The sequence below is a fragment of the Cetorhinus maximus genome, chromosome 13 (genome assembly GCF_964194155.1).
Source record: "Cetorhinus maximus chromosome 13, sCetMax3.hap1.1, whole genome shotgun sequence".
Lineage (NCBI taxonomy): Eukaryota > Metazoa > Chordata > Chondrichthyes > Lamniformes > Cetorhinidae > Cetorhinus > Cetorhinus maximus.
Window position 1 is genome coordinate 120,269,575 of NC_135891.1, and position 23,165 is coordinate 120,292,739.

Sequence of the window (23,165 nt, forward strand, 5' to 3'; positions counted from 1 at the left end):
TGTTTGTTTTGCAGTTTGCCAAGCCCTGCCCTGCCTCTAATTTATTGGCTGACACTTTGTACACAGATACACTACTTTACACACGCTTACAGCACCTCATACACACAGATTTAACCAGTCTACACACACTCACACACTTTACTCTTTCACATGTAGATGTCTGATATCACAACAGGAAACTGACTGCTTCTCACCACCGCTGTCTGCAGAATCTTCTTGTTATCTCTGTTGAGCTCGAAAGATTCTTGGAAGTCCAGATTAGTCGATGCGAGTGAGATGGTGAGATTGACTCCTCCAATATAGGAGAGAATGGCATACTCTGACAGTGCCTGCAGAGCAACACAGGTATCCTGGAGGGAATAAACACAAACAGTTCCACTGATATCCACCAGTTACAGGTTGCCATCCTGAAAATGCCCCCCTTATCCCAACTCTGTGTCTTCTATTAGTCAGCCAATCCTCTGTCCACACTAATATACTACCCCCAACACCATGTGCTCTGGGATTAGAATAGTTCGGTACTTGTTTGATTGGTGCAGACTCGATGGGCCGAAGGGCCTTTTTCTACGTAGATCTCTATGATTCTCTGATATCTCGGCCACTCACTTTTCTCACATATTTCACAAATACAATTGGTCTGCAGCTCAGTATTACTTGGAGGGATTGGCTGATATACACAAATCAAGCTGTTGGCATGTCTCCCGTGTATTGGTCAATGTTTGAGTGTTTACCTGTGTGGATGAGAATCCTCCCAGCGCGTTGCGTTGTTGTGAGAGCCACTTGACAACAGGAAGGGCAGATGCCACATCTCCGAGGCAGGTATAGGTAAGGAGAGCGTAGGCTGTCATCTCCACCTCTGCTGATACAACTGTACAGGAGAGACAGGTGACAGATTCACAACACAATCATTTCACATTTCAGTTTTTCTGGTTTCAAACTCTTGTTTATTAAATGCAAAGATACAAAGCAACTGCAAAACTATTGTGTGTTGACCCAGGGACACAATGTAGGCGAAGCTGCAGCAGACGGAGTCTCACTTACTTCAGACCAACATCAAACAAGATGTTCCCAGATCGTAAGCTGCACCCCCCCCTCCCAGGTAGCGCGCCCCCTCACCCCCACCCACGTACAGCGCGCCCCCTCACCCCCACCCACGTACAGCGCGCCCCCTCACCCCCACCCACGTACAGCGCGCCCCCTCACCCCCACCCACGTATAGCACGCCCCCTCACCCCCACCCACGTATAGCGCGCCCCCTCACCCCCACCCACGTACAGCGCGCCCCCTCACCCCCACCCACGTACAGCGCGCCCCCTCACCCCCACCCACGTATAGCACGCCCCCTCACCCCCACCCACGTATAGCGCGCCCCCTCACCCCCACCCACGTATAGCGCGCCCCCTCACCCCCACCCACGTATAGCGCACCCCCTCACCCCCACCCACGTATAGCGCGCCCCCTCACCCCCACCCACGTACAGCGCGCCCCCTCACCCCCACCCACGTACAGCGCGCCCCCTCACCCCCACCCACGTACAGCGCGCCCCCTCACCCCCACCCACGTACAGCGCGCCCCCTCACCCCCACCCACGTACAGCGCGCCCCCTCACCCCCACCCACGTACAGCGCGCCCCCTCACCCCCACCCACGTATAGCGCGACCCCTCATCCCCACCCACGTATAGCGCGCCCCCTCACCCCCACCCACGTATAGTGCAGGACCCCTCTCCAATAGTGTCAACCCCTTCACTATAGTGCAACCATGTGGACCTGTCAGTGGTTTGATTCTCACTGGCTAGTTGTGAATGAAGATCATGAGAACATTTGAAGAGACAGTTGATACTCATTGTTCTGGTTGTGTACACCAATTACAGAATAAAGACAATGTCCTGTAGCTTTGTCACAAAGGGATCCTTTACCTGACTGCGAGAGACCATCACTGAAGCCCATAAACGTATCCTCATCAGTGACTGTCGTACCCGTCAGACTCCAATGTGTGAACCCATCTATAATTCAGAAAGTAAGTTAATCCATGTGCATCACAATTTAAAATAATTAGGAGAACTCAAGAAATAAGGAGAGATTTCTTCACCCAGAGGGTTAAGATCTTGAATGCAATACCTGAAAGGGTGACATAAACAGATTCCATCTGAACTTTGAAAAAGCAATTAGATATGGGCTTAAAAATAACTAATTTGCAGGGTTATGGGGGAAGAGCAGGGAGTTGGAACTAAACTGGAGAGATCTTTCAAAAAGCCAGCACAGGCACAATGAGCCAAATGGCCTCCTATGCTATAAGATTCTCTGATTCTATGCACATTCTCTTGTTTGACTGATTAATAATTCTAAAAACACATTAGTAAATCACACTATCAACAACAAGCTATGGGCTAAGATAACAGATGTTGCACCACACACCATTCTAAAGACTCTCCTGATAGCTCATCTGGTTAGAGCAGCCCACGGCACAATGAGCCAGATTTGATTCACTATGCTCAGATAGCTTACAGGGCGGATGGAAGTGCAAACTTGAAAGGAATTATCTATATCACTGCTTCATCACATAATCAATAACATCTGACACTGTTTCATATACATACAAGTTACTGTGACTGTTACACAGGTGAACAGGGCACAGAGGAGATTTACAAGAATGTTGCCAGGGCTTCAAAATTGCAGCTATGAGGAAAGATTGAATAGGCTGGGGTTATTTACCTTAGAACAGAGGAGGCCGAGGGGTGATTGAATTAAGGTGTACAAAATAATGAGGGACCTAGATAGGGTAGACAGGAAAGACATGTTTCCCGTAGCTGTGGCCTTAATTACCAGGGGGAATAAATCTAAGGTAATAGGTAAAAGGATTAGACGAGACATGAGGAAAACCTTTTTCATCCGGAGGGCAGTGGGCGTCTGGAATTCACTGCCCGGATTGGTGGTTGAGGTTGAAATGCTCAACTCATTTAAAAGGTACCTGGATCTGCATCTGAAGCGCTGTAACCTGCAAAGCTATGGACCAGGTGCTGGAAGGTGGGATTAAAAATGAGTGGCTAGTTTCTTTTCCCCCCACCGGCACAGACACGTTGGGCTGAATGGCCTCTTTCTGCACGGTAATTTTTCTATGGTTCTATGGAACACGGCAGCTGCTCTGAACCTTTTCCAAAGACTCAATAACACCCAACATGTGAAGAGACCAAAATTGGACCCAGGAATCCAACTGAGGCCTGACCAAGGTCTTGAGCAAGGACCAAAATAATATCTCCAAAATTCTCAGAATCACAGAAACTTTGCAGTGCAGGAGGCCGCCATTTGGGCAATTGAGTCTGCACTGGCTCTATGAAACAGCATTCTGCCTAGGCAGCCAGTTTGCACAGCAGGATCCAAGGAACAGAAAATGAAATCCAGTTAATCCTTTTTCGCTGGTGTTGAATTAAGAGAACTCCCTGCTCTTCAAATAATCCCAGCAATCTACTGCCAACACCACAATTCCAGTTTCTCCAGTCTCTCCACAGAAATCCCTTATAGCTGGTACGTGGTACATCATCTCTGCATTCTAACAGCTTGAAAACCTTCCTAAAGTGTGGTGCCCAGAACTGAACACGGTACTCCAGCTGCAGCCTAATCAACGTTTTGTGTGATTTGTAAAGGTTAGCATAACTTCCATACTTTTATACGCTATTCCTCTATTAATAAAGCCAAGGATCCTGTAGGCTATTTATTCTCAACTTGTTCTGCAACCTTCAAAGGCTTGTGTATATACACTCCCAGGTACACTCCCTGTTCCTGCACTCCCCTTGAAAATCTTTATACTTCCTCTCCTCACTCCTCCTACCAAAAGGATATCACTTCACACTTCTCCGGATTAAATTTCACCTTTTGTGTTTCTGCCCATTTCACCAGTCAGTTTGTGTCATCCTGAAGTTTGTTACTATTCTCCTCACTGTTTATTCGAGGTTTGTGTCATCTCAAACTCTGAAACGATTCCCCGATTATCCCAAGCCCAGGTCATTAACATGTATCAATAATTTGGGGAAACAAATCTGGAAAATTCCTCTCTGGCCCCTTCAGGTGATGAAAACTGGTCCTGATCATCACTCTGGCCCTGAGTTTGCTGCCGTACCTCCATTTGGAGGTGATTTCTGTCTCAGCCAGAGACAGTTTCCAGCTTGCACTTACTTGAAGGAATTCAGTGAATTTGTGTCTATCTTACAAACTGGCTGCCTGTTCCATAGGTTCACTGTGTTCTGAAAAAAAGAACCATCCTTCAATATCTAACCTTAATTTAACTTTACACAACTTAAAAGAGTGGCCCCTTGGTCCTCCCAAACCTATTTAATTGAAACCAACTGTCAACTGGAACACAATTTATTCCCTTCCATCTTACAAAGCTCAATCAGATCATCCCCTCAGTCTACACTTCAAACTCTTTTAGACTATCTTGCTAACTGCGATATTTAAACTGGGAATTAGACTAGTGGTCCTGCTCTGAACCTTTTCCAAAGACTCAATAACACCCAACATGTGAAGAGACCAAAATTGGACCCAGGAATCCAACTGAGGCCTGACCAAGGTCTTGAGCAAGGACCAAAATAATATCTCCAACATTCTCAGAATCACAGAAACTTTGCAGTGCAGGAGGCCACCATTTGGGCAATTGAGTCTGCACTGACTCTCTGAAACAGCATTCTGCCTAGTCCCACTCCCCTGCCTTATCCCTGTAACCTTGCATATTCTCTCTTTTCAGGTAGCAATCTAATTCCCTATTGAATACCTCGATCAAACCTGCTTCACCACCCTCTCAGGCAGTTCATTCCAGACTCCAAGCACCCTCCAGGTGAAAATGTTTTTCCTCACATCACATTTACTCCTTTTGCCAATTATTTTCAATCTGTGCCCTCTAGTTCTTGATGTTCTCTTGAATGAGGACAATTTCTCACTATTTACCTTGTCCACACCCCCCTCAGCATCTTGAATACCTCTATCAAGCCTCCTCTCAGCCTTCTTTTCTCCAAGGAAAACAGTCCCAACCTCTCCAATCTATCCTCATAGATAAAGTTCTTCATCCCAGGAATCATTCTTGTGAAGCTCCTCTGTACTCTCTTCAATGCCCTCACATCCTTCCTCAAGAACTGGATGCAGTACTCCAGGTGAGGCATAACTAGTGTCTTATACAAGTTCAACACGACCTCCTTACTCTTGTACTCAATGTCCCTATTAATAAACCCTAAGATTCTATATGCTTTATTAACTGCTCTCTCAACATGCCCTGCCATTTTCAATGACTTATGTACATATACACTGAGGTCCCTTTGTTTCTGCACCTCCTTTAGAATTTCTCCCTTTATTTTATATTGTCTCTCCATATTCTTCCTGCCAAAATGAATCACCTCACACTTCTCTGCATTGAGCTTCATCTGCCACTTGTCTGCCCAATCCACCAACATGTCTATGTCCTTTTGGAGTTCAAGGCTATGCTCATCACAGTTGATGTTTCCAATCTTCGTATCATCTGCAAATTTTGAAATCATGACCTGAACACCACAGCCTAGGTCATTAATATATATCAGGAAGAGCAAGGGTTCCAACACTGGCCCCTGAGGAACTTCACTACAAACCTCCCTCCAATCTGAAAAACAACCATTTAGCACTATTGTTTCCTGTCACTCAGCCAATTTCTAATCCAAGTGCCTACTTTCCCTTTTATTCCATCAGCTAGAATTTTGCTCACAAATCTTTTGTGTGGCACTGTATCAAATGCCTTTTGAAAATCCATATACACAACATCAACAGCGTTTTCTTCATCAACCTTCTCTGTTACCTCCTCAAAAAACTCCAGCAAGTTACATGATTTTCCCTTAGTGAATCCATGCTGGCTTTCCTTAATTATCCTTGTCTCAGTGACTATTGATTTTGTCCGAATAATAGTTTCCAGAGGTTTCCCTACCATCGAGGTCAAACTGACTGGCCTGTAGTTTATCCTTGCACCCCTTTCTGATCAAGGGTGCAATATTTGCAATTTCCCAGTCCTCTGGCACCATCCCTGTGTCTAAGGAATTCTGGAAGATTATCATTAGTGCCTCTGCAATTTCCACCCTCACTTCCCTCAGTACCCTTGGATGCATCTCAACCAGTCCTGGTACCTTATCTATTTTGAGTAAAGCTAGTCTTTCTAACACCTCCTCCTTCTCAATTGTAAGTTCTTCTAATGTACCAGTTACCTCCTCTCTCAGCTCAGCCTGGGTAGCATCTTCTTCCTTTGTAGATAGGTGCAAAGTACTCGTTCCGCTATTCTCCATGTGCAAGTCTCTTTTTTTGTCCCTAATCAGCCCTGCTCTTTCTTTTACCAGCCTTTTACTATTTATATGCTTATAGAAGACCTTGGGATTCCATTTTATATTAGCTGCCAGTCTCTTTTCATACTCTCTCCTTGCTTTTCTTATTCGTTTTTTCACTTCCCTCCAGTTCTTCTATATTTAGCCTGATTCTTCATTGTATTTTCTACCTGACATCTGTCGTATGCACACTTCTTCCTTTTCATCTTCACCTCTATCTCTCTCGTCTTCCAGGGTGCTCTGGATTTATTTGTCCTACCTTTCCCCTTCAAAGGAATATACCTTTACATTGCCTGCAATGCTTTTTCTTTGAAGGTGGCCTGTTGTTCAGCCACTGTCTTTTCTGACAACATTTGATTCCAACTCAGTCAACCCAGATGCATTCTCACCCCATCAAACTTGGCTTTCCCCCAATTAATTTTTCCTGCTCTGGATTGCTCTTTGTCCTTTTACATGGCCAACCTAAACCTTATAGTACAATGGTCACTGTCTCCTAAATGTTCTCCCACTGTTATTTGATCCACTTTGTCCAACTCATTCCCCAGTACCAGGACCAACAGTGCCTGCCTTCTTGTTGGACTGAAAACATATTGCTGCAGAAAATTATCTTGAACATGCTCCAGGAACTCTCGCCCCTCTTGTCCCTTTGCACTATTCCTATCCCAGTCTGTATTGGATAACTGAAGTTCCCCATTATAATTACTATTAATTTATGCACTTCTCCGTAATTTCTTTGCAAATTTGTTTCTATACATCCCTTCCGCTAGTTAATGGTCTATATACTACGCTAATCAATGTTATCGCACCTTTTTCATTCCTTACCTTTAACCAGAGATTTTCTGTCCTTCACCCCTCTGGAACATCCTCTCTCTCCAATTCTGTAATGCTATCTTTAATCAATACTATCACTCCCTCCACCTTTTCTTCCTCTCCTGTCTCTCCTAAACACCTTATACCCAGGAATATTTAACACTCAGTCTTGTCCTTCTTTTAACCAGTTCTCTGTTATAGCAATAATATCATAATCCCATTTGTCAACCATGCCTCAAGTTCACTAATCTTATTTATCACTCTCCATGCATTCACATACATGCATATTAATCCTGATTTAGGCCTTTTTTACTTTTCCCCCTTACCCCATCTAATGACTTACTAATGCCTACTCTAATTCTATCAAACGCTAAAATTATTCTATTTACATTGACCTGGGGGTACTTATCTAGTCTCTCTGACTCCATCCTCCACTGCCAACCCCTCAGTCCCTATCCCTCCATCTCTAGTCTCTCTGACTTCATCCTCCATCACCAACCCCTCAATCCCTATCTTTGATACTCTTTGATATATAGAACCATAGAACACTACAGCACAGAAAACAGGCCATTCGGCCCTTCTAGTCTGTGCCAAAATATTATTCCGCTAGTCCCATTGACTTGCACCTAGTCCATAACCCTCCAGACCTCTCCCATCCATGTATCTATCTAATTTATTCTTTAACCTTAAGAGTGAGCCCGCATTTACCACGTCAGATGGTAGCTCGTTCCACACTCTCACCACTCTCTGAGTGAAGAAGTTCCCCCTAATGTTCCCCCTAAACCTTTCCCCTTTCACCCTAAAGCCAAGTCCTCTCGTGTTTATTTCTCCTAATCTAAGTGGATATCCTCCCGGTCAGTTGATACTTCTCTACTTCCCACTCCAGTTCTTCCCTTCTCCATTCTGAATTTCCCCTCAGGTTCCCATCCCCCTGCCAATCTAGTTTAAACCCTCCCCACAGCACTAGCAAACCTCCACGCGAGGACATTAGTCCCAGTCCCGTTAAGGTGTAACCCATCCTTCTTGTACAGTCCCACCTTCCCCAGAACCAACCTCAATGTCTCAGAAACCTAAAGCCCTCCCACCTACTCCATTTCTCCAGCCACATTTTGAACTGCTCAATCTTCCAATTCTCATGCTCACTACCACGTGCCACTGGGAGTAATCCTGAGATTACTGTTCTTGAGGTCCTGCTTTTTAATTCCCTTCCTAACTCCCTAAAATCTGCTTTCAGGACTTCATCCCTTTTCCTATCCATGCCATTGGTCCCAATGTGGACCACGGCCTCTGGCTGTTCACCCGCCCTCAAAAGTCCTGTAGCCGCTCTGTGACACCCTTGCACCTGGGAGGCAACACACCATCCTGGAGTCCCATCTACAGCCGCAGAAATGCCTGCCTGCTCTCCTGACTATGGAATCCCCTATTCACTCTAGTTACCACTTCACAGCATCGCTCATGAATCTTTAGCGATTTATGCACTAAAATATCCAGATATCACTTTCTCCACCTTCTTTAATGCCCTGAAGACTGTATGAACGTTAAGCATTCGCCCTGCCCACAGGAATAACACTTTTCCGAATTAAACATAATTTGCCAATCACAAACTCAATCCCAAAATACATCAATTTCCATTCATACGAATATGCAGATTAGGAGAAGGAGTTGGCCACTCAGCCCCTCGAGCCTGCTCCGCCATTCTATAAGATCATGGCAGATCTGAATGTAATCTCAACCCCACGTTCCTGCCAATCCTGATAACCTTTCACCCCCTTGTTAAAGAATCATCTATCCTGCTCTGCCTTAAAAATATTCAGACTCTGCTTCCACTGCCTTTTGAGGAAGAGAGTTCCAAACACTCAATACCCTCAGAGAAAAAAATTCTCCTCATCTGTCTTAAATGAGTGACCCCTTATTTTTAAACAGTGACCCCTAGTTCTAGATTCTCCCACAAGAGGAAACATCCTCTCCACATCCACCCTATCAAGTCCCCTCAGGATCTTAAAGGTTTCAATGAGGTCGCCTCTTACTTTTCTAACTTCCTGTGGACACAAGCCTAACCTGTCCAGCCTTTCCTCATAAGACAACCAGCCCACTCTTGGTATTAGTCTAGCAAACCTTCTCTGAACCGCTTCTAACGTATTTAGATCTTTCTTTAAATAAGGAGACCAGTACCATACACAATACTCCAGATGTGGCCTCACCAATGCTCTGTATAACTGAAGCATAACCTCCCTACTTTTGTGATCAATTCCCCTCACAATACAAAATAACATTCTATTAGCTTTCCTAATTAACCTGCCATACTTGCATATGAATCTTTTGTGATTCATGCACTGGGATACCCAGATCCCTCTGATTCTCAGAGTTCTGCAATCTCTCACTATTTAGATAATAAGCTTCTTTCTTATTCTTCCCGCCAAAATGAACAATTTCATATTTTCCCAGGTTATACTCCATTTGCCAGATCTTCGCCCACTCATTTAACCTATCTATGTCACTTTGTAGCTCCTTATGTCCTCTTCACAATTTACTTTTCTACCTATCTTTGTGTCATCAGCAAATTTAGCCACCATTCCTTTGATCCCTTCATCCAAGTTATTTACATAAATTGTAAAAAGTTGAGGCCCCAGCACTCATCCCTGTGGCACACCACTCGTCCTGCCAACCAGAAAAAGACCATTGAGGCCAACTCTATGCTTCCCGTTAGCTAGTTAATCTTCTATTCATGCCAATTTGTTACCCCCTACACCATAAGCTTTTATCTTCCGCAATAGCCTTTGATGTGGCACTTCATCAAATGCCTTCTGGAAATCTAAGTACAGAACATCCATCAGTTCCCCTTTATCCACAGCACATGTGACTCCATCAAAGAACTCCAATAAATTGGGTAAACATCATTTCCCTTTCTCAAAACCATGTTAACTCTGCGTGATTGCTTTGAATTTTTCTAAGTGCCCTGTTATAACATCATCCAATAATAGCATCTAACATTTTCCCTATGACAGATATTAGCCTAGCTGGCCAATAGTTTCCTGCTTTCTGTCTCCCTCCTTTTTTGAATAAGGGAGTTATATTTGCTATTTTCCAACAGCAGAGTCAGCATGGTTTCATGAAGGAGAAATCATACCTGACAAATTTATTAGAATTCTTTGAGGTGGTAACTAACAGGATAGATAAAGGGAAACCAGTAGATGTAATATATCTGGATTTCCAAAAGGCATTTGATAAGGTACCGCATATAAGGCTACTTAATAAGATAAGTGTTAGAGGTCTACAGCACAGAAAAAGGTCCTTCGGCCCATCGAGCCCAAGCTGGACAAATGAGTACCTAACTATTCTAATCCCAGAGCCCATGGTGTTGGGGGTAGTATATTAGCATGGATAGAGGATTGGCTAACTAATAGAAGACACAGAGTTGGGATAAGGGGGGCATTTTCGGGATGACAACCTGTAACTGGTCGAGTGCCACAGGGATCAGTGCTGGGACCTCAATTATTTACAACATATATTAATGACTTGGATGAGGGAAATGAATGTACTATCGCCAAATTTGCGGATGATACAAAAATAGGTGGGAAGGCAAGTGGTGAGGGTGCCACAAAGAGTCTCTTAAGTGAGTGGGCAAAAACTTGGCAGATGGAATATAATGTGGGAGAATGTGAGGTTATGCACTGGGAGGAAGAATAGAGGAGCTGAGTATTATTTAAATGGAGAAAAGCTGCAGAAAGCTGCAGCACAGAGGGATTTGGGAGTTCTTGTGCATGAATTCCAAAAAACTAACATACAAGTTCAACAGATAATAGGGAAGGCAAATAGAATGTTGGCCTTTATTTCAAAGGAAATGGAATATAAAAATAGGGAAATTTTGCTAAAACTATACAGTTAGACCACACCTAGAATATTGTGAACAGTTTTGGTCCCCTTATCTAAGGAAAGAGTGACATTGGAGGCAGTCCAGAGAAGGTTCACTAGGTTGATCCTGGGTATGGAGGGATTTTCTTATGAGGAGAGGTTGAGTAGGTTGGGCCTGTACTCATTGGAGTTTAGAAGAATGAGAGGTGACCTTATTGAAACATAAGATTCTTAGGGGCCTTGATAGGGTAGATGCTGAGAGGTTGTTTCCCCATGTGGGAGAGTCTAGGACCAGAGGGCATAATCTCAGAGTAAGGGGTTGCCCATTTAAAACAGAGATGGGGAGGAATTTCTTATCTCAGAGGGTAGTTAATCTTGGAATTCTTTACTGCAGAGGGCTGTAGAGGCTGGGTCGTTAAGTATGTTCAAGGCAGAGATAGACAGATTTTTAATCAGTAAGGGAATCAAGGATTATGAGGAAAAGGCAAGAAAGTGGAGTTGAGGATTATCAAATCAGCCATGATCTCACTGAATGGCGGAGCAGACATGATGGGCCGAACGGCCTACTTCTGCTCCTATGTCCTTTGGAACCTTCTCGGAAACTAGGGTATTTTGGAAAATTAAAACCTGTGCCTCAACTATCTCACTAGCCACTTCTTTCAAGACCTTAGGGTGAAGTCCATCCGGACCCGGGGATTTGTCAGCCCACAGCCCCAACAATTTGTGCAATACCACTTCCCTGGTGATTGTAATTTCCCCAAGTTCTTCTGTCCTTCCATTTCCTGATTTACAGCTATTTCTGGGATGTTACTTGTGTCCTCTATAGTGAAGACCCAAAGCAAAATACCTGTTTAATTCTTCCGCCATCTCCCTACTTTCCATTATCAATTCCCCAGATGCACTCTGTATAGGACAACGTTCACTTTGTTAACTCTTATCTTATTTAAATATCTATAGAAACTTTTACTATCTATCTTTATATTACTAGATAGTAATGATTTCTCTCATACTCTAATTTTTTCCTCCTTATTAACCTTTTTGTCATTCTTTGCTGCTCTTTATATGCTTTCCAATCTTCTAATTATATGCTTTTTCTTTAAGTTTGATACTGTCTTTAACTTTTTTAGTTAGCCACGGATGGTGGGCCCTTTCAACGAGAAAGAAAAATTCCAAGGGAATGTATCTATTTTGTGTATTCGGAAATATCCCTTTGAGGGTCTGCCACTGAATCTCTCTTGACCTATCCCCCAATCTCACTTGTCAGTTCACTTTAGCTAGCTCTGCTTTCATGCCTTCATAATTGCCCTTAAGTATAAAATACTAGACTTGGACGCAATCGTCTCTCCCCCAAAATGAATGTAAAATTCAACCATATTATGATCGCTGTGCCTTCACTAGGAGGTTATCAACTAAACCTCTTTCGTTGCTCAATACCAGGTCTCTTATAGTCTGCTCTCTGGTTGGCTCCAGAACATGCTGATCTAAGAAACTATTCCAAAAACATACCATGAACTCCCATCTACGCTACCTTTGCCCATCTAATTTTTCCAGTCTATATGTAGATTAAAATCCCTAATGATTATTGCTGTATCTTTCTGGCAAACTCCCATTATTTCTTCTTTTATACTCTGTCCTACTGTGTAGTTACAATTAGGAGGCCTGTACATCATTCCCACAAGTGACTTCTAGCCTTTATCATTCCTCATCTCAACTCAACCTGCTTCTACATCCTGGTTTCCTGAACTTAGGTCATCCCTCTCTAATGTGTTAATATCATTAATTAACAGAGCCATCCCTCCACCTTTTCCTAACTTAATGTCCTTCCTAAATGTCATGTACCCTTCAATATTCAGGTCCCAATCTCTGTCATCCTGTAGCCATGTCTCTGTAATGGCTATCAGATCATATTTATTTATTTCTATTTGCGCTATCACAGAATCTCTCAGTGCAGAAGAGGCCCTTCAGCCTATCGAGTCTGCACCAACATGTGAGAAACACCTGATCTACCTACCTCATCCCATTTACCAGCTATCAGTTCCTCTGTTTTGTTTTGAATGCTACATACGTTTAGATAGAGCCTTTAGTTTTGTCCTTTTATTATTTTTGCAGCATCTAGCCTAATCTGATTTACCCTTAGAATTGTACACTCTGTTCCTTGTTGTTGCAGTCTGTTTATCAATTTCCCATATTAATACCTGTTTCTTGTCTTGTCTCTACTCTTCGGTTGACCACATCTCCCCAGATTTGATCCTTTGCCCCCACTATTCAGTTTAAAACCCTCTCTACTTCCCTAGTTAGGCAACTTGCAAGGACACCAGCCCCAGCACGGTTCAGGTATAGACCATCCCAACGGTACAGATCCCACTTTCCCCAATATTGGTGCCAGTGTCCCACAAACCAGAACCCACTTCTCCTATACCATTTCTCTAATTTCATTTGTCCTATGCCAATTTGCACGTGGCTCGGTTAATAATCCAGAAATTATTACCTTTGAGGTTCTGCTTCTTAACTTGCTGCCTGGCTTGTCATACTGACAATGCAGAGCCTCCTTCCTCATCCTGTCTATGTCATTGGTGCCTACATGGACCATGACCACTGGATCCTCCACCTTCCACAACAAGTTCCTCCCCAGCCCTGAGCAGATGTCCCAAACCCTGGCACCGGGCAGGCAACAAAGCCGTCTGGACTCTCGCTGCTTGCTGCAGAAAACTGTCAATCCCCCTTACTATATTGTCCCCCTACTACTACTACTACTACTACTACTACATCCTTCATTCCTTTTTGCTCCCCCCACTTGGATGGCTTCCTGCACCACGGTGTCATGGTCAGTTTTCTCATCCACCCTGCAGCCCCTTCTGCCAACCAAACAAGCTGAGAGAACCTCAAACCTATTGGACAGTTGCAGGGGCTCACATTCCTGCCCTCTTGGTCCCCTTACCTGCCTCACTCAGTCACACCCTCCTGTCCTTGGCCACTGACTAAATCAGAAGACTCTAGTGGTGTGACTGCCTCCTGGTATAAAGCATCCAGGTAATTTTCCCCCTCCCTGATGTGTTACAGAGTCTGCAGCTCAGCCTCCAGCTCAATGACTCTGAGCTGAAGTCCCTCAAGCCGCAAACACTTACTGCAGACGTGTTTGCCCTGGATCACAATGTTATCCAGGAGCTCCCACATGCTGCAGCCTTGACACATCACCTGTCCTGCCATCCTTAATTTGTTTTAAATAATAACTTAATTATATTAATCACTTATTTAATGTTGCTTTCTTATATATTTGATTAACTTTACCACCAAACTGTGTACTATTTCAAACATTAGGGATAGAATAGAACTTACCCACTTACCAGATACTCACCAAACAGCTAGCTCCTTTGCCTGTAGTTGAGGAAGAGCCTATTCCTATGAGATGAGAAAGATGGAAAGTGGAAACGAACAACTCCTTCCCCCGCTTCACTGAACTCCCCTATCACCAAACTCCAAGTCTTCACACAGTTAGTTGGCTGCGCTCTGTTTGCCATGGCTGTACGAAAGAACCCTGAATTTATAGTAAACTGAACCGGGGCTACAGTAACCACATTCAACCAGTTAGCTAATTAACTAATCAGCTCCTACAGCTGAGAGTGAGTTTACCCTGTCAAAACTGTGAGAAAGAAAGAACTTAGCCTGCTTACACAGTGCCTTCCAGTTACTAATTATAGACTGGGTTAGATTTTTTTTAAGAGCAAAACTTAAGAACAAAATTAACACTTAAAAATCCCCTCTCAGCAAACTCCAAGTCTTCACGCAGTTGCTCAGCTGCACTCCTTTAGCCCCATCGAAACATCATCGATACTCCTGACACTCTCACAGATCTCAGCATTATCTGCAAATTTACAGATCATATTCCCAACACCTAAATTCAGATCAGCCATAAAGATAGCAAAGGACAGGCTTCTGACACATAAGGACATAAGAAATAGGGGCAGGAGTAGGCCATTGGGCTCCTCAAGCCTGCCCCACCATTCAATAAGATCATGGCTGATCTGCCCCAGGCCTCACAACTCCTCTTTCATGCCAGCTCTTCATAGCCCTCAACTCCCTGATATTTCAAAAATCTATCTCCTCTTTAAATATTTTCAGTGATCTGGCCTCCACAACTCTTGAGGTAGAGAATTCAAGACTTTCACTGCCCTTTAAGAAAAAATTCCTTCGCACCGCTGTTTCAAATGAGTGTCCCCTTATTCTGTAACTATGTCCCTAGTTTGAGATTCCCCCACTAGTGGAAACATCTGGTCAACATCTACCCTGTCAAGCCCCCTCTGAATCTTGTACATTTCAATAAGACACCTCATTCTTCTAAACTCGAATGAATAAAGGCCTAACCTGTTTAGCCATTCTTGATAAGATCCCAGGAATCAGCCTACTGAAATCTCTTTTGAACTGCGTCCAATGCCAGTATATCCTTTCTTAAATACAGGGACCAAAACTGTACACAGTACTCCAGGAGTGGCCTCACCAACACCCTGTAGTTATATCAAGGCTTTCCTATTTTTAAACTCCAACCTCCTAGCAATACAGGCCAAAATTCCATTTGCCTTCTTAATTATTTGCTGCACCTGCATGCTAATTTTTTGTGTTTCATCTACAAGAACACCCAGATTCCTCTGTGCTGCACTTTTTTGGAGTCTCTCTCCATTTAAATATTAGTCTGCCTTTTGATTCTTCCTTGCATGACCTCACACTTTCCTACATTAAACTCCATCTGTCAAGATTTTGCCTACTCACTCAACCTATCTATATCCCCTTGTGGATTCCTTATGTCCTCATCACAACATGTCTTCCGCCTATTTTTGTATCATCAGCAAATTCAGATACATTACACTCTGACCCCTCCTCCAAGTCATTAATATAGATAGTAAATAATTGAGGCACTAGGACTGATCCTTGTGGCACTCCACTAGTTACATCTTTCCAACCTGAAAAAGACCCATTAAACCCAACTCTCTGTTTTGTGTGTTAACCAATCCTCAATCCATGCCAATACATTACCCCCAATACAGTGTGCTCCTATCTTGTGTAACAACCTTTTATGTGACACCTTATTGAATGCCTTCTGGAAATCCAAATACACAACATCTACCAGTTCCCCTTTATCAACTCTGCTTGTTATATCGTCAAAGAACTCTAACAAATTTGTCAAACTTGATTTCCCTTTCACAAAACCATGTTGACTGCTTTCGTTAAAGCTTTTCTAAATCTCCTGCTATTTCTTCCTTAATAATGGACTCTAGCATTTTCCCAACTACAGATGTTAGGCTGACTGGCCTATAGATTCCTGCTTTTTGTCTCCCTCCCTTCTTGAACAAGGCGTCACATTAGCAGTTTTCCAATCTGCTGGGACCCTCCCGGAATCCAGAGAGTTCTGGAATATTTCAACCAATGCCTCCACTATCTCTGCAGCCACTTCCTTTAAAACCCTTGGATGCCGGCCATCAGGCCCTGGCGACTTGTCTGCCTTCAGTTTGTCAAATACTTTGTCCCTTATGATAGAAACTGTTACAAGATCTTTCCTCTCATTAGCTCCTTGCTTATCTGATACCTTTGGGATGTTTATAGTGTCCTCCACTGTGAAGACTGACGCAAAATATTGGTTTAAATTATCTGCCATTTCCCTGTTCCCCGTTATCAATTCTCCAGTTGCATCCTCTAAGAGTCCCATGCTCACTTTAGCCACTCTCTTGCTGCGTTCAGTTCACTCATCCTCCCTGCAGTCTGTGCCCTCGTGCACAGCGGGAGCAAGAACCTTGTACCTATTGGACAAAGGCACTGGCTGAGGCTCCTCCAAAGCTAAATTCTGGATCCCCATATCTGCCTCACTTGCAGTCACACCCTCCTGTCCCTGACCACAGTCCAAATTTGATGTAATTAATCTAAGGGGTGTGACTGTCTCTTGAAACACAGTGCCCAGGTAACTCTCCCCCTCCCTGATGTGTCACAGTGTCTGCAAATCGAACTCCAGCTCATCAACTCTGAGCTGAAGTTCCTTGAGCAGCCAATACTTGCTGTAGATGTGGTCACTGTGGGTCGCACCGGCGTCCACCAGGCCCTACATTCTACAGCTGCAACACATCACCTGCCCAGCCATCTCTCTTCTAACTAATTAATTAATTTGAGTGTTAAATATTTTAAAAGTGAATTTCTTAACTGTAATCTTCAGCTGTAATAACATCTCCTGATTGAAACCACTTGGCCAATCAAAAGAGACAGGGAAGAGATACCCACCAATCACCTACCTGTTTTCCTTTGATGTCACACTTTGGCTCTAACAGGTAGAAACAGGTGGAAGGGGCTCTCTGCCGCCGGTTTTTATCTCCCGCCGCTGCTGCCTTTCTCACACAGGTCCACTCTCCTTATGGGCATCCCTCTCTGAATTCCATGCTACCTTATGGGCTCTTTCACTCTCTCCAAACTTCCGCTGCTTTATGGACGCTCTCTCTCTCTCTCCGAACTCCGTGCTGCTTTATGGTTTTAACCTCTCTCTCCCAAAGTCTCACTGTTTTAACCTCTCTCTCCCCCCTGAAGACACCAATGCCTTCAGGAAACCACTGGTGACTGCGCTTCAAACGGATCCAAATCCATCTACCACTACTTCCTGCCTACATCCTGCCAGCCAGCTCTCAGTCCAGCCAACCCCCAATACAACATATCACCACTTGTACCAAAGGCGTCAATCTAACAGAAAAGCCTGTTGTGTGGTACCTTGTCAAAAGCTTTCATCTTAGTAAACAATATCTGCTGGACTTTGCTCATTCAATATCTTGATGACTTCTTCGAAAATATAATCAAATTTGTAAGACAAAGCCTCCTATTTTAAAACCATGTTGGGTGAGCATGTTATGTCTCTAAGCAATCATCGATTGCAATTATTCTCAATGACTCCCTCAAAGCATCTTTTCGATTATTGATTGGGGAGATCATGGTGTAATGGTAATATAACTGGACTTGTAATCCAGAGGCCCAGGCTAATGCCCTGGGGACACAGGTTCAAATCCCGCCGCAGATGGTGGAATTTAAATTAAATTAAGAAATCTGAAATTGAAAACTAGTCTCAGTAATGGTGACCATGAAATTATCATTAATTGTTGTAAAAACCCAACTGGTTAATGTCCTTTAGGGAAGGAAATCTGCCATCCTTACCTGGTCTGGCCTACATGTGACTCCAGACCCACAGCAATGTGGTTGACTCTTAATTGCCCTCTGAAATGGCCTAGCAAGCCATTCAGTTCAAGGGCAGTTAGGGATGGACAATAAAGGCCACATCCCACATAAGGAATAATAAAAAAAACTAGTGGGCCTGGAGTTATCTGGGTTCATTGTGTCTCCTATTTTGAAGATGTGAACTACATTAGCCTCCTTCCAGTCTGTTGGAACAATCCAGCATCAAACCTCCACTGGCTATCCAGTGTAATTATGCCACTGGCAATCGGCACGAGTACAATCCCAAGGACAAGTACACACCTTGCATTATGGCCATGTTGTTGAGTTTTCTCAGTGCGATTGGGGCATGTTTGCTCCGGAGAAGGGTCAGTGCATAGGCGGAGAGTGCCGTAGTGTACGGATCATCCGCTGAGTATGTGTTCGTCTCCAGGAAATGTTTGGCTTTTGCAACCGCGGCTTTTTCTTCCTAACCAATAAATTCAGACAGAAAAGTGTCAATGACAAATACCGTGTACAGCATCCAGCTGGACAAGACACCCAACTGGAGAAACATCATTCTTACAGAAATGATCCAGCTCACTCAATCTGCAACTCGTGGATTGGCACCACTCTTGCTGCATTGCCGGGATTTACAGCATTCGCTCCCACTCCAGAGCCGCGGCCCGCTACCCACGCTCCACAGCCAGGGCCCGCTACCCTACGCTCCACAGTTGTGGCCTGCTCTCCCACTGTCGGGAGCTGCGGCCCACTACCCTAAGCTCCGGAGCTGTGGTCCGCTCTCCCACTGTCGAGAGCCACGGCACGCTCTCCCACGGTCTGGACACACATCAGGCTCTAGGCCATGTCCTGTGTCTGAAAGGTGTGGCTGAAGCAACATCATAACCAATGACAAACATTCAATCAAATTAAGAAAACCCAGAGTATATTCAGGTTTAATTTTCCTTTTTTGATTTGAACAGCACGCACAATTTCACTGTTTGAGGTGAAGCGCTTTCCCCTCCTCCAATCACTCCCACCCCTCTCCCCGCACCCAAACTCTCACCCTCAATCCCTGCTGCAGCCTGATTGGGAGGTGTCTGAGTTAAGGGTCACAGTGTCTTCCTGTTTCCTGACCCCTGCCATAGCTGGGATGCAGAGTGCGAGAGCAGGAAGTGCCTGAACTAAAAGGAATTCAAGGAATTTGAACATTCTTCCAACCTCGTTGTTAACAACCCCAGGGAATCCCCTTCGGCTGCTTGTTAACCCACTCCTGTCCCACTGCCAAATCACAGCCAGTCACAAAATTACTCCAGTTCCAACCAACTACTGAAACGGGATTAACTCTTCACCCACCTCTTTCCAATTAGAGTTCATCCATCAGATTCCATTTTGTTCTCTGATCTCAGACATAACTGAATAGCAGCAGATTTAGACTGGCTATAGGCAGGTGTTCAAACTATTCCAGTGACATTAACACTAAACTACCAAATCCCCATTTGATGGGATTTCAATTAGTGTAGCTGCAGAAAAAAACCTCAAGCATTTTCATAATTTATTGTTTTGCTAGTGACTCTCTCTAAGGTATTTGGAAGAGAATTTGTGCCTTCAGAGGTTGGGGAGATTATCAAGGTAGAGAATGGGTGAGGACAACTCAGGGAGACCTCATCACTATTTGCTGAAAAGACCATTAACAATCAATGTCACTGGGGTTAATGCCATTCCCCTATTGACTCTGCTCCTCTCCTCAACTGGTCCCTGGGGTGTGATCCCACAGGTTTTGTCCCTTCCCTCCTCCCTCACCACACAACCCCCGTACCTCAACCAATCGGCCATTCTGCGAGCGTGAGCCAGAATTGTGCGGTGCAGAGGGAAGATGAGTGAATCATATTGTACCTCGGAGGTGATTCCTGTCTCTAGGAGAGCAGCAACAACGTAGGCTGTCAGCGAGATCCTGCCGTGGATTCCACCCTAAAACAACCAGAGCAGGAAATTCACAGCTCAGCCTGTGCCAAATATCAGAGAGAAATCATCAGGCGCTCAGTTCAGCAACACAAACAGGCAGTCACACACAGCAAGATCCCACAAACAGCAGTCTGATTAATGAGCTGCCAAACAGCTTTGGTGAAGTTGGATAAGGGAGATACGTTAGCCAGGACTTGCCCATTCTCCTTCAATATTATCGTGGAATCTGGAACATCCATGTGAACATGGAGATGGAATGAATTGTTGGCCAAAAGGAATCAGAGACCAGCCTGCATGGTGAGTAAATGGTGGCTGTTTTAACCACATGCAGTCATTTTAGGAGAAAACGCTTATTTATAATACAAGTAAATCTACTTCCTAACCGTGTATAAGTATTTAACAAACCTCTATCATTCTGTATCTAAGGACTGAAAGCACTCATTCATCAAAACACTCACTCTCGCTCTGCTTTTTGCTGGCATCTACCCAGCTATGTGGAAAATTGCCCACTTATGTCCTATGCTCTAAAAGCAGGACAAATCCAACCCGGACAATTACCGTCCCATCTGTCTACTCTCCGTGATCAGTGAAGTAATGGAAGGGGTCATTAACAGTGCTATCAAGCGGCACTTACTTAGCAATAACCTACTCACTGACGCCCAGATTCACTCACCTACCTGACCTCATTTCAGCCTTGGTTCAAACATGGGCAAAAGAGCTGAACTCCCGTGGTGAGGAGAGAGTGACTGCCCTTGACATCAAGGCTGCATTTGTCCGAGTGTGGCATCAAGGAGCCCTAGCAAAACTGGAGTCAATGGGAATCAGAGGGAAAGCTCTCCGCTGGTTGGAGTCATACCTAGCACAAAGGAAGATATTTGTGGTTGTTGGAGGTCAGTCATCTCAGCTCAAGGACATCACGGCAGGAGTTCCTCAGTGTTCTAGACCCAACATTCTTCAGCTGCTTCATCAATGACCTTCCTTCCATCATAAGGTCAGAAGTGGGGATGTTCATTGATGATTGCATAACGTTCAGCATCATTTGCGACTCCTCAGATAGTGAAGCAGTCCACATCCAAATGCAGCAAGACCTGGACAATATCCAGGCTTGGGCTGACAAGTAACATTCGCGCCACACAAGTGCCAGGCAAAGACCATCTCCAACAAGAGAGAATCCAACCACCTCCCCTTGACATTCAATGGCATTACCATCACTGAATCCCCCACTATCAACATCCTGGGGGTTACCATTGACCAGAAACTGAACTGGACTAGACATATAAATACTGTGGCTGAGAGCAGGTCAGAGGCTTGGAATCCTGCAGCGAGTAACTCACCTCCTGACTCCCCAAAGCTTGTCCATCATCTGCAAGGCACAAGTCCGGAGTGTGATGAAATACTCTCCACTTGCCTGGATGAGTGCATCTCCAATAACACTCAAGAAGCTTGACACCATCGAGGGCAAAGCAGCCCTCTTGATTGGCATCCCATCCACAAACATTCACTCCCTCCAGTACCGACGCACAGTAGCAGCAGTGTGTACCTTCTACAAGGTGCACTGCAGGAACTCACCAAACCTTCTTAGACAGCACCTTCCAGACCCATGATCACTACCATCTAGGAGGGCAAGGGCAGCAGACACATGGGAACACCACCACCTGCAAGTTCCCCTCCAAGTCACTCACCATCCTGACTCGGAAATATATTGCCGTTCCTTCACTGTCGCTGGGTCAAAATCCTGGAACTAACAGCACTGTGGGTGTACCACATGAACTGCAGCGGTTCAAGTTGGCAGCTCACCACCACTTTCTCAAGGGCAACTAGTGATGGTTGTTATAACCCAGCAGTTGGTAAAGCTGAGTTATTTAAAAATCCCAGAGGGAAACTTTAAAAACTGCCATAACCTATATTTTATTTTTTGTATGTTTGAGATGCAGCTTTAAATTCAGGAATCAGACCACCAGTTCTCGAGAGGTTTTACACTAAACTAAATGAAACATTTTATTAAGTTACAACACATTAAACACATATTACTACTATCATGAGTTTTAACAAATTCCCAAACTAATCTCCATTAAGGCAACATCAACCCATAGACTTAACCTGGTACCAGGCAAAGCATTTTCACCTTACGAATTCAAAATGAGGTTCTTTTCACTTTGGTTTCTATACAGACAGTGGTAGGCCTACAGCTGCTTTGATGTTACATGCCTCTGCCCTGCACACACGAAAAATGCTATATATATATCCAGCACATCTCATTGAATGTAAATTCTCATTGCATCACCAGCCCCTTTGAACTCCACCTCTTCTAACAGTAAAACCCCTTTCACAGTACCATTTTTATTAGTGATATAAACATATTGTTTGGTCTCTGCTAGTTAGGTGCCAGATTTCACCCCGCTTCTTGAATGCTCTATTCAACAAAGTGCAAATACACCTCTACTTCTCTGTTTACATCTCAAAGTTGGTACACATCAAAGCACCCAGACTAGCTGGCTTTAATCCAATGAAGACACCCACAGACTAAACTTCTATTTTAAAAGAAAAATATTTTCCAATAATATTATATACATTAATAGCTTCATGGCAATGGTCAATAAATGCAGGCCTAGCCAGTGATGCCCACAACCCATAAATTAATAAAAGAATTCCCAACAAATGTGCAAAAAGGTTAAAGTTCTGATGGAATCAGACGGCATATTGAGATCACATGCCCAACAATGTATCTCATCCCCCCACAACCTCCCCTGGTTCCTACCCCCATTCCCCCAATCGAGGTCACTTGGAGAAGAAGCTCATTACCTGGATGTCTTTGTTCAGAATGCGCCCTACTGCAGGAAATGAGCCATCCTCCTTCTGATGCTGAATAATCCAGTCCTTCGCAGTCATCAGCTCATTCGGATCAATGTAAATAAAGCCACGAGACTGAGCAAAGGATTTTAGTACAAATGCTGTCAGCCTAGGAGAGAAAAAACACAGGCACAAAGAGTGACCTTAGTAACAGTACCTTAAAATTGGGGATGCTCAAGAGGAGTGCA

The 23,165-nt window shown here is 44.2% G+C and overlaps 1 protein-coding gene across 2 annotated transcripts in view; it reads right to left on the bottom strand.

Moving 5' to 3' along the window:
- Positions 1-23,165, bottom strand: part of cpamd8 (C3 and PZP like alpha-2-macroglobulin domain containing 8) — a 136,593-nt gene that overhangs the window by 50,686 nt on the left and 62,742 nt on the right. For both annotated transcript variants that reach the window (XM_078556145.1, XM_078556146.1), the window contains exons 28-33: positions 22,930-23,086; positions 20,059-20,133; positions 18,487-18,652; positions 1,918-2,004; positions 732-868; positions 195-350 (exon numbers count right to left, since the gene is read on the bottom strand). In XM_078556145.1, the coding sequence (XP_078412271.1) occupies positions 195-350; positions 732-868; positions 1,918-2,004; positions 18,487-18,652; positions 20,059-20,133; positions 22,930-23,086 (778 nt within the window). The remainder of the gene's footprint in view (positions 1-194; positions 351-731; positions 869-1,917; positions 2,005-18,486; positions 18,653-20,058; positions 20,134-22,929; positions 23,087-23,165) is intronic.